General features: G+C 38.8%; 1 protein-coding gene across 1 annotated transcript in view; it reads right to left on the bottom strand.

Moving 5' to 3' along the window:
* Positions 1 to 6294, bottom strand: part of FBXL15 (F-box and leucine rich repeat protein 15) — a 34234-nt gene extending 27940 nt beyond the window's left edge. The window contains exon 1 of the mRNA XM_085603911.1: positions 5953 to 6294. Coding sequence (XP_085460037.1) covers positions 5953 to 5981 — 29 coding nt within the window. The 5' untranslated portion in view covers positions 5982 to 6294. The remainder of the gene's footprint in view (positions 1 to 5952) is intronic.
* Between the last annotated feature and the right edge of the window lie 7054 nt (positions 6295 to 13348).

Here is a 13348-nt window from a genome sequence, read left to right on the forward strand (position 1 = left end):
TTTTTAAGTGGGTAATTTGTAAGAAAAAACAATTGCCTGTGTATTCATCATTTAGCAACTTTACACAATAAATGCAGCTTTACACACAAGTGGTCAAGATGCACTGTCATGGCGCTTCCCTTCTTTTGTTTACACTTTTGGGCATATTCCTGGGCACAAAAACAAAATGCCCACCGGATGCGTTCTTGTCTTGCATCACCTGTGCTGTTTTTATCAATTTCGAAGGCAGTCTAGCAGCTAGGGCAACCGCCGTTACAAAATAGGTTTCTATATGAGACTTGTGTACATTATAATAATGTACCCGAAATCGTGAGCATGTAAGACGAAAAATGTTTATAGAATCATTACACTTCCCAGCCTTGGTGCAACACTATCAAACGATATTCAAATTCCTAGTGCTGCTAAATGGGCAGGCGCCTTTCCATCCATCTCCTGCAGCCCATATGGTCTTTGGGGTCCCCAAATCAATTCCGTAGATAAACCATTAATATCACTTAGTGTCTACACAGTGGGCAAGTAGAAGAACAAGCATTTGCAATGCAATAGGTCGCGCAGTTACGCGGGTTTAAGCTGTTGCATTGTAAATCACAATGCCTTTTATTTATGTTTTAATAAGCAAAACAAAAAAAGGCATTGTCATTTACAGTGCCAATAGCTCAAACTCGCGTAATTGCGAGACCTATTGCATTGCAAATGCTTGTTTAATCTTTGGAAACTTTTCTTGCTCTTGTAAAATTTCTCAATGGCTAAGAACAAATATGCATAATGACCAATAAAAGTACATTAGCAGAAAGAAATTTCACACTAAAGGGTGTGAATATTTCATTTAATTTTCATTTGAAAATACTTTATTCCGTTTCAATAAAACCATAAAAGCACAATACAACAATTATAGTAGAGGAAATCCCTAAAATGCAATCAATATATAACAAAGAAATGTAAAACCAAGTAATTCTACGACACTAGCCATCAACTTGTTTAATTATAATAATTAGCACTATAACCCGACACAATTTAAACATACAATGCCAGTTCCTAAAATGATTACGGGTTTTAAACCTGTTAGAGCTGGGAGTTTATAGGATGATATAACCTAGACCCTCAAGCCTCAGATATATACAAGCATCAATCGGATGCATATATGAACAATGTCTCTTTCCTACCCATTACAATAATTTACATTAATTAAAGTTCACATAATATGTAAAAAGAATAAATACCTATGCTCTGTTAAAACAGTTGCTAATCATCAAAACATGTGCAAGGAAGCTGGCTACAAAATGACATCTGACTTCTATATGTAGTCGCTGGAGGTATACCAGAGCTGGTCTGCACTGAACACAATTTTAATGTTTGATGAGAGGGATAATCAGCTTCAGAAGAAACATACATTTAAGGTGTTTTGTTCAGAAAAATGACCACTTGAGGCAGGGTGGAAGACATCAACCCATGCCATCTGAATCGGCAAAGGCAAATAAACAATGTACAATATTCTGGCGAAAACTTGCTGATAAAAACCTATGGTCTAACTTGGTAACCATTATAATGTATAGTGGGATACCTGGCTGGGTGAGTAAAAGGGTGTGGGCAGACACACTTTGTGGCAAATCTAAAAACAGCTTCTGTATTTCTTTCAAACTCCCTGCAGCTTCCAATTATTATGACAGTTAAGTAATAGGCCCTAATAGGAGAAGTCATCAAGTGACATAATCTGTTTTACTTTAAGAAAGTGCGAACCTCTTTTCTTCTTGACAGTCCCATTAATCATTCTGAAGGACGTTCCTTGACTTGACACTCAACCCCAAGTCCTCCATAAATAATACAAAATAATCAAGGAGTGACTGAAGGACATTGCCCATGCGTGCCATCAAGATAGCATCATCCACATATATATAACCAAATCTGATCGAATGGAGATTTGTGTAGCACAAGCTGAAAATTATTCCTTGGTGCCAACAGGTTTCCTGTTTCTAGAAGCCATTTCAAAGCCTAAGGATCAAGCACATCTGCTTCACACAGCCCTCAACACAGTACGTGAACCGAATGCATCAAAGGAATAAATTGGAAATAAAGGCACAACCCGAGAACCCTGAACACAGCATGAACAAGAGCCATCAATCTATGCTGCCAGCTTTGAATGCAATATGAAACACAGCCCATGCTGGCAATTCAGCGGGCCAGGAAATTAGAGACATTTGTATATTAATGTACATTTGAATTTTCAGAATCAATAATGAGCTACTAAAATGCTATTCAATACACTACACTTAAATATGTATACCAAAATATATTTCTGTTTAATATTTTACTTGCTTAAAGGACCATTTTCCTGCATTCTTAGGTCCCACAAATACCTACAATAGTACCAAATGGGCAACGAATCATTGAAAATAAAATTTTTCCCCTACTAAGAACTAAATAAAAGTGACCGCCGTACCATTATTTTCCCCCAACGTGTTGCACCTATTACACGGGCTGTGAGAATAAACACAAAATGATGGCAACGATTGTGGAGGTGCTTCGGGTCCTGCAAATGATACCCACCAGAGATACCACTCTAGTTTCTCCCAAAATTCAAGGAGGTGACTAGATTGCACAACTGCCACTCTTGGTTGGAGCCCTGTACTCAGGGCCATTGGAATTGTGTGACTGTATGACTAAGACGATTTTTGCAGGATTATGGATTTTCGCATATGCAACATAATCCATCATCTGCCGCACAATCTGCAGATTTTAGCGCAAATGGTTCAAAAGTTACGAAAAATGCAGTGGCACGTGTTGCTGCACATTGTAAGGCCCTTTGGCAAGCTGGACTGGTCACCTTTCTGTTGCTTATTGCTATATTTGCATATGAAACTGGTACTAATGAGCTGCAACCAATGCCCAGACATTGTTACCAAGTTTAAAAATGACAAAATAATGAAGTAATACTATTACAAAAGGTGCCACATTATGCCGCATACTTTGCCTTTTGTGCATGCATAATTTATGCAACCCTGGCTCATAATTTAGCCCTCTCCTGCTGCATAATTCCGGTGGCCCTGCCTGTACTGAAATGGCACACTGCATATGTAAGATACTCTTGCAGATCAATGGGAAGAAGGCACATGTCAGTTTCTTACACATGGTGCCCTGTTGAGAGCAGTTCAGATACATGGGGATGTGGGAAGGTGGAGTCACCTGTCTCTCCCATTCTATAGGTGATGCTTGCTTGGTTGGACGTGGGACATCTAGTTGGGCCATACCACCTGCTTTGCAGGTTGAACTGACTGATATAAAGTCGTACTGGAAGGGAACCTTGTGTAGACAACCCGCAGATACTGAGTGGAATAAAATTCTGTTATACTCTAAGACATTCAACTGGAATCCCCGAAATAAGTATTAAAAACTGATGTGCCTGCGCCAGATACTATTTGACACCGAAAAGAATATCAAGTATATACCTGGGATCAGCAGATATTTGCCCCAGATGTCAGGCGCCAGGAGTGCATTTTATACACATGGTGTAGACCTGTCCTCTAATAGTTATGCATTATTGTTCGCAGGTGAGAGAAACTTTATCAGAAGTGTCTGGAAAACTGATGCCCCAGGATATATTCGGTCATGCCGTCTCAGTGAGATTGCAGGGCCAAAGATTGATCAGCAAACTCCCAGATTCCTTAATTTCGGCTTGATTCTGCCTAAGAGGGCCTTTGCAACGGCCAGGAAGGCTAGACAACCACAACACATGAAGCAGTGGCTCTCACAGATCCACAAAATGGATGAGGGCAGAAATAACTGTCTTCTCGCATACGCCTTGTGGCAGGCAGGGTGGCACTGTGAGACACTATTATTAGCAATACAAGTTCACACGGATGAGACTCCCGTAGGCTGGACGGGGACAGTGGGTGCTCACTATGATGTGCTGCTGAGCGGCTACAATGGACCCCGTGGCCATCTGCAAGAGAGGAAGCGAGAGTGTATTTATAGGCCCCTAATTGATTGTTGTGGAAACCGGACGTTTTTCTTTTTGCATGGGTAAATACATTCAAGGAAAACAAGCGGCCCCTCCCCGCCACAAACATGTTAGATATACACCAGTGATAATCCTTTATACGATTACACGCCGTGTCCATAGAGAGATTATGTAAAGAGAATGTTTTGGTACGACAGACACTTCCAGTTAGATCTAAGGGGCATATCAACAAGGGCTTTATCTCTGCTTTTTTGGCTTTAAAAGCCAAAAAAGCAGAGATAAAACTAGCGCCCTATCAACAACAGGGTGCTAACATGCAAATTTGCATGTTAGCACCCTTTTACTCTACGCTTCCCCTTGCATCTCTAATGAGATGCAAACGGGGCGTTCCAGAGTAAAATAATAGGAGAAATGTCGCTAAGCGACATTTCTCCTATTATCAAGAATGTCGCTAACGCTGTTAGAGACAAAAAAAAGCAGCGCTAACCGCGGTTAACGCTGCTTTTTTACGTCTGGTATTTTTCAGACTTAGCCATGATATCCTATGGAAGGAGGATATCATGGCTAAGTTTGCCTGTCCCTATCAACAAGGTAACGTGAGATTATCGCTGGGTTTCCAGCGATAATCTCACGTTAGCCTGTTAGCGTGAGGATTTTTATCGCTATTGAGATAAGCGTTGCTAATAGCACGCTATCTCAGCGGTAAAAATTCACGCTAGCCAGCGATAATTATCCTAGCGCTAAGTGCGCTTAGAGATAATTATCGCCGGTTGTTGTTGATATGCCCCCAAAGTTTTTTGTTCTTTTCTAGCTTCATTATTTTTGTTCATACAATTCATGCCAATAGATCCAGAAATATAATACGAGTAACATTTAATGACGTTATGCCGAACAGCCTTGCAGAGGCCCAGCTAGAATATGCCGCTAGACTAGAGTGATATTGCTTTTGTTTTCCTAAAAATTGGGGGAGATGAGCGGAGGCGATTGTATTGTTGATCATTGTTACTTCCTTATTTATATTAATGGTTCTGATGCTAGTGTTAACATGGGATGATGTTTATCCTTTCATTACTATATTAATACAATAGCGCACGGAAGCATTTTGGCCCTCACCCTCGGTGAAAAAATAAATCTTAACTCTGCAGCAGTGCCACCCTTCACTACCTTTGATATAACTTCAAAGAGACTCGTTATAGTTCTTTCACATGTTCATCATTTCAGAACTGAAGAATTGTCAACTTTATAAACAACAAAGCCATAGTTGTTTTTCATATTTTTCTCATGCAACTAACAACCATAGACAAAGCCAATAGTCCTGGCTTGTTGTAGGTGTAATGTTACTTGTATTATATATCGGGATACAGTGACAGGGGCAGCAAAATACCAGTCAGGCAGCACACTATATTAAACACAGATTTTCAGATTACGTGTTTTTAAACCACGCCCTTAATCACATCGGCCACGGCGCTTTGAAAGACCCCCCCCCCTCCCCCCCCCCCCAGTTTTTTCATCCCACTTAAAGCCCCGATTATTGCAGATGCAAACACACATCGCCAATACAACAAAATACAAAACCACAACAGAACAGAACACACCAACAGTCCTGCGGAATATAAAAGCCAACACAAATATTATTAGGGTTAACATGTAACTCCTGTGCCTTTTTTGTAATCGTTCGATCGTGTTCTTAGTGGAATGTGGTATTTTGTTGCAATAGTGCTGTTTTGTGGTTCTGTTGCCGTATTTGATAACGGTGGGCTTTCTATTTTGAACATACGTACGTCTGCACCCAGAATGTTCAGAAACGCATTCTTTATCTTTCTCGACTTTGCCCCAAACAAAGCAGACGCAATACCCTTTCACTTGCTCACTATAAACTGTCATACCCAGTGTTCAAGTAAGACGAACTAGGCAGATCTCAGTTCTGGTCACGTTAAAATGTTTTTCTATAATTTTGTTTAGTCATGTATTTTCCACTCACTGTCAGTAGCACTCACCTGCACGTTCTATGGTTAACTTTAGCCATTGAAAGCGAGAACAGAAACGATCCTATGATGATGGGTCAGTATCGTCAACCTGGAGATGGGTGAATGCCTCAGGGTAAGGGTGTCACTGGCAAAATATCACCATTATGGATGGGCAATGATCATCGTGTGTACGTGGGTATAATCCGTAGTAGAACAAATCACCAGGGGAGAAAGGTTGCAGGTTCTCCGCGCATTACCAGACTGCGGGTGAATTCAACGTGAAGTGGATAGGAATGATCAGCAAGTGTACCTGCCTCGCTTGCAGGGCTCCTAGCTGTCAATGACGCAACAAGGAGTCGCCCGCTCGCACATAGGACGTCGGTGCCCCTGCGTGTTGCCCTTTGAGTTTGGTTACAGTGCCCCAGATGCTGACGAGAGAACAGCAGCCCACAGAGAAGGTATGTACCTTCTTAATCACAAAGCTGGAAATGACCAAAAAAAGATAAACTCATGAAATAACAAAAAATGCAAACGTTATTTTAAAACAGAAGTCATATTTAGGAAAATATTAAACACATTTAAAAAAAAATGTCTTAAGCAATTACTTTAATAAAATACAAATTATCCAGTCATTCTTGTTCAATAAACTAATGTTTATTGTGATATAAGCCTTCCACAATTATGCCGACATAACATCATCACTCTTCTAAGATGGCCGCTCCATTATCATTACCATAATGGAGACTCAGAAGACGGCGCGATTACACGCGCGTCACCATAGAAACACGGAGCTAGTAAAGGCAGCCCCGCCTTCTTAGTAGAGGATATACAGCAGGGACGTCTGTGGTGGAAGAGTGTCAGAAAGGCGATATCATTTCCAGTTATGTCGGTCAGTGACGAACTAAGGATTTAACCATGAAACCAAAACCGTCAGTGAAGAGTAGAAGTTATTTGGAAAGCATCAGTCAAGATGAAGCATTACTTTTGTATAAAAAAATAAGAATAAAAAGTTGCGGCCTGTAGTATCCTTTGTGTCGCTGTTCCCTATATGTCTGAGCTGGAGTCTGGAATCCTGAGAATGAAAGATGGATAACGTTGGTGTGTGGTGTGGAGTGGAATTTTGGATATAGCATACATGCCAATTGACCAGATTCATGCGTCAGACTCTTTATTTTGGCTGTCTTCCACCTGAAATTGCCTCTGCTTCAATAGAAGTCAATGGGAGTATTTTATTTTATTTTATTTAATGCGTTTTTATATAGCGCGGACTATACCCGAAGGTGTCAGAGCTCTTCACAACAGTAGTCCATTATGCCGATTATTTGCTTTAAAATCTCCCACTTTTGTCTTCCAAAATCTTGACATGTATGTGATATATGGATAAATGTTATGGAGCATGGAGTTTGACAGGAACGGCCATACAATGTGTTTTTAGAATTATATTCCAAGTACATTGCCTAAAAAGCAACAAGCTGCTCTGGAAAGGAATAAATGAAATATTTATTTTGTCATAGATCGACTTTATTTGCAAATCCACAACCCTGGGGAGACTGCAACCATAGAAATAAATGCTAAGGGCTTAAATAAAAAGTTCAGCATTAATCGTGCCAAAATTCCCATACTAATGTAGTCATGCCAAGTTTTCCAGGTCAATGCATGAGAAACTTTCCAACCCATTTATTTTTTTTTTTTTTTTTTGCTTTCTTGGATTTTTTTATTTATTTATTTATGTTCTAGAGTTGCCACCTAGAGTTTTTATTTTTAACCAGCCTGGTCTGTATTTTTGATCCCGGGCTCGTAAACATACTGATAAAAGCAGTGTTATCTGGTATTTTTTCCCTTCTGTACTTAAACCTAAAATATCAAACACATAAAGAAATCTGTTACGGCCAACAGCACTTCTCATAATATGCGGCAGTTCTTCCATGTTATGGTTCAGGTGGGCCGAGATGATATGTCATCAGTTGTCATCACCACTGACATTGAAAAAGCATTCAATACCCTCCTATGGATATATTAGTTTGTGGTTCTATAGAAAGTGGGGCTTGGCCCAAATATACTGAAATGGATAAAATTATTGTATACACAGCCACTGGTCAGAGTAGGAACAAGACTCCTAACATCCTCACAGTGGGTAATATGTAGAGGCACTGATAAGGTGTTTGCTTCCCCCTTGTTTGCTCTGGGCATGGAACTGCTGGCCTGCCTACTTTACACCTGAGCGAGGCTGGAGCATGTCCCATCTGAGAGCTATCTAAATCATACAGAATCATTTTTAGAACAAACAGAGATAGTTACCATGTTACAAAAGTATCCGGACAATTTTACATTAATTTTCCCTCACCAGCTTTTGGCCATTCCCCCCCCCCCAGAAAAAAAATACCAAATGACCGTTTTTTGTTGTTGAAAGTTTATAAAACGAGTACTATAAGTCCTAGCGAGTAAAGAAAAAAAACATGGACCAGAGCAGCTATTCAGAATGGAGCTTGTTAACGCTGCAGGTCTGAGAATTTGTAATTTCGGGGTACGGGAATTCCTCCTGATCACAAGTTGCAGTGCCTGGAATGGAGAATAACCACACAAATTGATGTTTCCACACTGATTTCCACATGTTGTCCTCACATTCCAGCCCATTTCCCCATTATCTGTTGCATCTAGGGCCAAAGGACTACAGTAACAGCAATACCAGCCTAAAATGAGAAATATATGGATACATTTCACAGAACTACACCTTAGGATTGTTGAAGTATGCTATTGGGTAGCTCCTAAAGCCCAGACATCTGTCTAATCTAAGGCCATATTTTCAGACAGAGGATCTTAAATCAATCTGTATGCACAATTAACCATTGGGGATTGCATCACAGGATGGGTAGATAATTATTGTGTAAAGACTGACAATAAACTGCCTAGCATGGTCTTAATTCTAGGATCAGTATTCTCGTGGGACTGGCATGCCCTCCTTTCCACCGTCGCCTACTAGATTTACCAATTGCACCAGCACAGTACTAACAAAGGGCTACAACACCCCCTTCTCTCCTCTCTAAGCTTTCTGCCCCATAAATGTATGTGACACCAATGCAAGTTAGTAAGAAAATACATTTCTCTTTTATTTTTATTTTTACAAATCTCTCTTGGCTATTCCCAAATTTTGACTAGAATGCAGTTTCAAACTGTTGGAAGACTTGAACAAGATAACATTTTCCTGTTCTTTAAGTGAAAGGCAGGTGGGATTTCAGGGTAAATTAACATTGTAGTAAACCAAGAGATGGCCTGCAATCCTCCTAGGTTACATGCTAGTTTAATCCACAAGTTAGCAGGAGCTGGACAGATATATTTGAATGCAAACCGTTTTCCAAATAAAACTATACAAATTCTGTATAGCACAATAAGAGACAGCTCTGGGTGGAAATTGCTTAAGCTAGTCAGTAAAAATAACGTCTTTTGAATGCACAACGTATAGGCCAATAATCAGAATAATAATGGCATTATGTATTGCACACATTACACAACCAGCAGTTTGCCCAAGTTGCAATGTAAAAGGAGTAGAATTCCTACATATGTTCTGGAGCTGCCCAAACCTGGAGAATTTCTGGGAAGAAGTAGCTACAACCTTAGCAGATGTGATGGAAAAAGAAGTGGCAGTAACACCTGGGGATTGTCTGCTGCACTGATTCCCCGATACAGCTAAAAATAAAGTGACAAGTAGGTTCCAGGACCTCGGCCTGGTAATGGCAAAAAGAGATATTACCAGTCACCGGAAATCAAGAGAGAGCCCTAACATACTTAGATGGAAAAAATAATTCATAAAATGGGCAGAATTTGAGTGGACTGTAAGGTTGCAAGTAGCCAAGAAATCAGGGAGTGAAAGAACTCTGGAGACATCTAGAGCATGGGCAGCGTTGGCAGAATAATTGAAGAATCCAGAGAATGAGGCAGAAGAGGACCTAGAAGGGGAAGCCCATGAAGGTGAAAGTTGAGCCCCATAAATTAGACACCAATGGATGAGAAACAGGGGAGCAGATACACAACGGTAACAATTCCTCTGACTGATGAGACACAAGCCCTGGGTTCATAACGACAGTTAGAGTAGCAAATGGCTATACATCCCGAATTAGGAAAATAAGAGATTACCTGCACACAACACGCCTGGGGGGAGAAGAGGGAGGGGAGGGGCAGAAACGGATAGTTGTATAATGTTTAGACATCCCCTTTACTAAATGTTTAGTTTAAATAGAAAGGAACTAGGAGGATTGAATATGACGTAGCTTGCAGAGCACTTACTAAGTGACAGAGGGTGATAAAGGAATTAAACTAATAGCACAAAACACTATTCTGCCTTTAGACATGCAATTGTAATTTCTTTGAACATGACTTAATATCCCCATCTCGTAATAACGTTATAACTTGGTAAGAATTACACAAATGTATGCTCAAAAGCTTAATATAAATCTGTTAAAAAAATAATTATGTATTGCACACAGTACAACTTGTTCCCTGGTGATTAATAATAGATGCACAATGGGAATCTTGTTATTGCCCCCTTAAGTATGATAGAGGTGTCCCTGCTGAGAGTCAGTAAAAACTTTACAATATTTGGTTTTTTATAAAGTGCTTCCTGCTGCTTTCTTGCTGTTTCTATGTCCTGAAAATAGCAAGTGCTACAGTCATCCAATTTAAAGGGTACTCCATTTATCGACCTCAGAGAGAAGGATGTAAGGATGATTGCCAGGATTTCAAAACATAATGTGCAGATCGCCACATATATCAGTGGAATGCATTCATCTGACTAAACTATCCTCCCTGCTTTTTTAGAACGGGTATGTCTATTAGAATTACAAAACACACTGTTAAAAGCTGTCAGATGAAAATGTAAAAAAATCTTGTTTTACTGAATAGCTGCTCCATGCTAGGACCAAACCAAGAGAAATACTTGTTAGCCTGTATTTTTAAAGTCCCCTCAGATGCAGATTCTTCCCAACATAAATATACCTACAACACTACTTGAGTGACGTGAGGCAGAGCAGCAGCCAAAATAACCTTTCACAACTGTGTGATGTAGAAAGAGTACTGGTGGAACTGTGAGCATGGACAGCATTTTAACTAATGTGTACTTGACTCTATCTTCTGCCATTAGACCCAGTATTTGATTTATTGGAAAGTTTTGGGATACCATAACAGTCCTTGAAAACTAAGGCTGCCTTGACAAGTCTAGAATGTGTGGTCACCATGTTCTTCTGACTTTAACATAGTACCCAGGAGATTTGTTTCTCGCCAGCTGTACACCTTGGGTGATGATTTATAAAACTTGTGTGTCCGTTTGAAACAATGAGCATTTTGTCCGCTCATATGCTCCTTTCTGAATCCCATGCAACATCATCTTTATGAATCTCACTAATTGGGAAGAACTGCATAATATACAGGCTTTTTATGTCTGGCTAAGGCTGATAAAATGAGTGAAATGAATTTCAAAATCACGATTTCAGCTTCTGAGTGGACAGACACTACAAGCTGTGTACAGTACTAAATGTGCTCGTTTGTTCTATAACATCAACAAGGTATTTTATTGTTGCATGACCTTTAACATTTTGATTTGATACTGTTGTGTGTGCAGGAAATTCGATCCACATTTTTATTTAGAAAATTGTTAAATTTTTCATTTCAAGAATCCCTTTTAGGGAGATAGGATCGGATTGATTTATCCTGTTCGATTGGCACAATAAAACGTCACTGTCTCCTTCTCGTAATCAGTTGTTGAACTCCATTTATAATTTGAAATATTTCATTTTTCCTTATTTTGCTATATTTCAACTTCCACTAATGCATTTTATGGTGTGTATAACAAAAGTACTCTCACAAATACAAAATCATGTTATTCTGAATGCTTTTCGTGTGTACAGGTGATGTAAGTTATCTCAATTCGCGAAGTTATTTTGATTCCTGCTTGATAAGCAAAGGAATGTTCCTCTTTGTTTCTTAGTGTGAATTGTATTTTTTCTTTAACACATTTTTATGCTTTTATCAAATATTCTATGAAGTTGTATCACTCATACACACAAACATTGGTTTCTCTGAAAATAGTGTTTTAATTGTTTTTAGTAAATTGTTTCCAGCGTTGCAACATTACTTGTTTAATTTGTTTAGACGATGTTGAGTAGTTACTTATAAAGGTTGATTATTTGTGTTTTTCATTTTATTTCTAGGAGATTCAACCCACTTATGTTCCTTGGCACTGTTTTGTGTTGTGATCAGTATTTGCAGTTCAAATCCTCTTTCCCTGAAAATAAAAATCTATTTTCGCCTTGTTTGGATAAATATTTGAGGCTCAATATTTTTTTTTTAATTCTGATTATTTGACTATATAATACTACATTGATTATTTTTCTCTTATGGTAAGTTGTCGGTTCAAAAGACATATTTTTTAACCCTATACAGTTGTTTTGATTTTTTTCTCTCGATTTTTCTCTTTCATATCTAAGTAATTAATTTGTGGTTTTCTTCTATTCAGAGTGAATTTAATATTTGGATTACACTGATTCACTGCTGAGTAGAATAGTTGTATCTTCCTTCCTTCCATGATTCATAAAATATCGTTGATATGAAATCACCACCAGGTTAGTTCCTTCTGCTTTATTTATGGATTCAAAATATAGATTACTTCAAATTGATTTATATAAATGTTTGCTTGGGCTAGCAAAACACACAGTATCTTATTGTGGTTCCTGCAACTTGAAGAGATTATTTTCGTTCGAATCTAAAGTAATAGTAATAAAGAATAATATAAAGTAGTTGACTCAAAGACGTTATTGGCTTCTACAATATAGTAGTTCAGAAGAACTTTCTTAACTGTTACAAGAACATCTGTGTGCCCCACGCCCCCACCCAATTCATGACAGTGGTACTAGAAATAAAGGTTCCATTTGGAAATAGGTGACCTAGCTTCCCAATCACAGCTCATTTCAGTTTGTGAATGCCTCCCTACATAACACTTTTAGCTTTAATGTTGATCTCCAAATACTTATCCTAATACCATATGGATGTTAAATAACAACAGGCTCCATGACTTTGAGCAATTCCATTAAAGTGCATTCATAAGGGACATCAATAGTTTTATGTTTAAATCATTTGCATAGAAGTGCAGGTCAGATACTTAAGGTTACAGAGTGATACACTGTATTTATAAATGTACATAAGAATAAAAAATATTTTTTCTATTTAGCCAAACCTGGGCTGACTTTGCGTCGTGCCAGGGTTATCACAATTTTTGTTAGGACTTTTTTGCAGTGAATTATTCTAAAGAGTCTTTATTAATGTGCCTCGTGGAGTAATTTTAAGGGATGGGAGAGAGAGAGAAAAAAGAGAAGGTGGGACCCGATTATGAAAAGTTAAGTAAAGCAATGGAAGGGATCTGGTTGGACAGCAGTGATGA

The sequence above is a fragment of the Triturus cristatus genome, chromosome 1_2, assembly GCF_964204655.1.
Source record: "Triturus cristatus chromosome 1_2, aTriCri1.1, whole genome shotgun sequence".
In the NCBI taxonomy this organism is placed as follows: domain Eukaryota; kingdom Metazoa; phylum Chordata; class Amphibia; order Caudata; family Salamandridae; genus Triturus; species Triturus cristatus.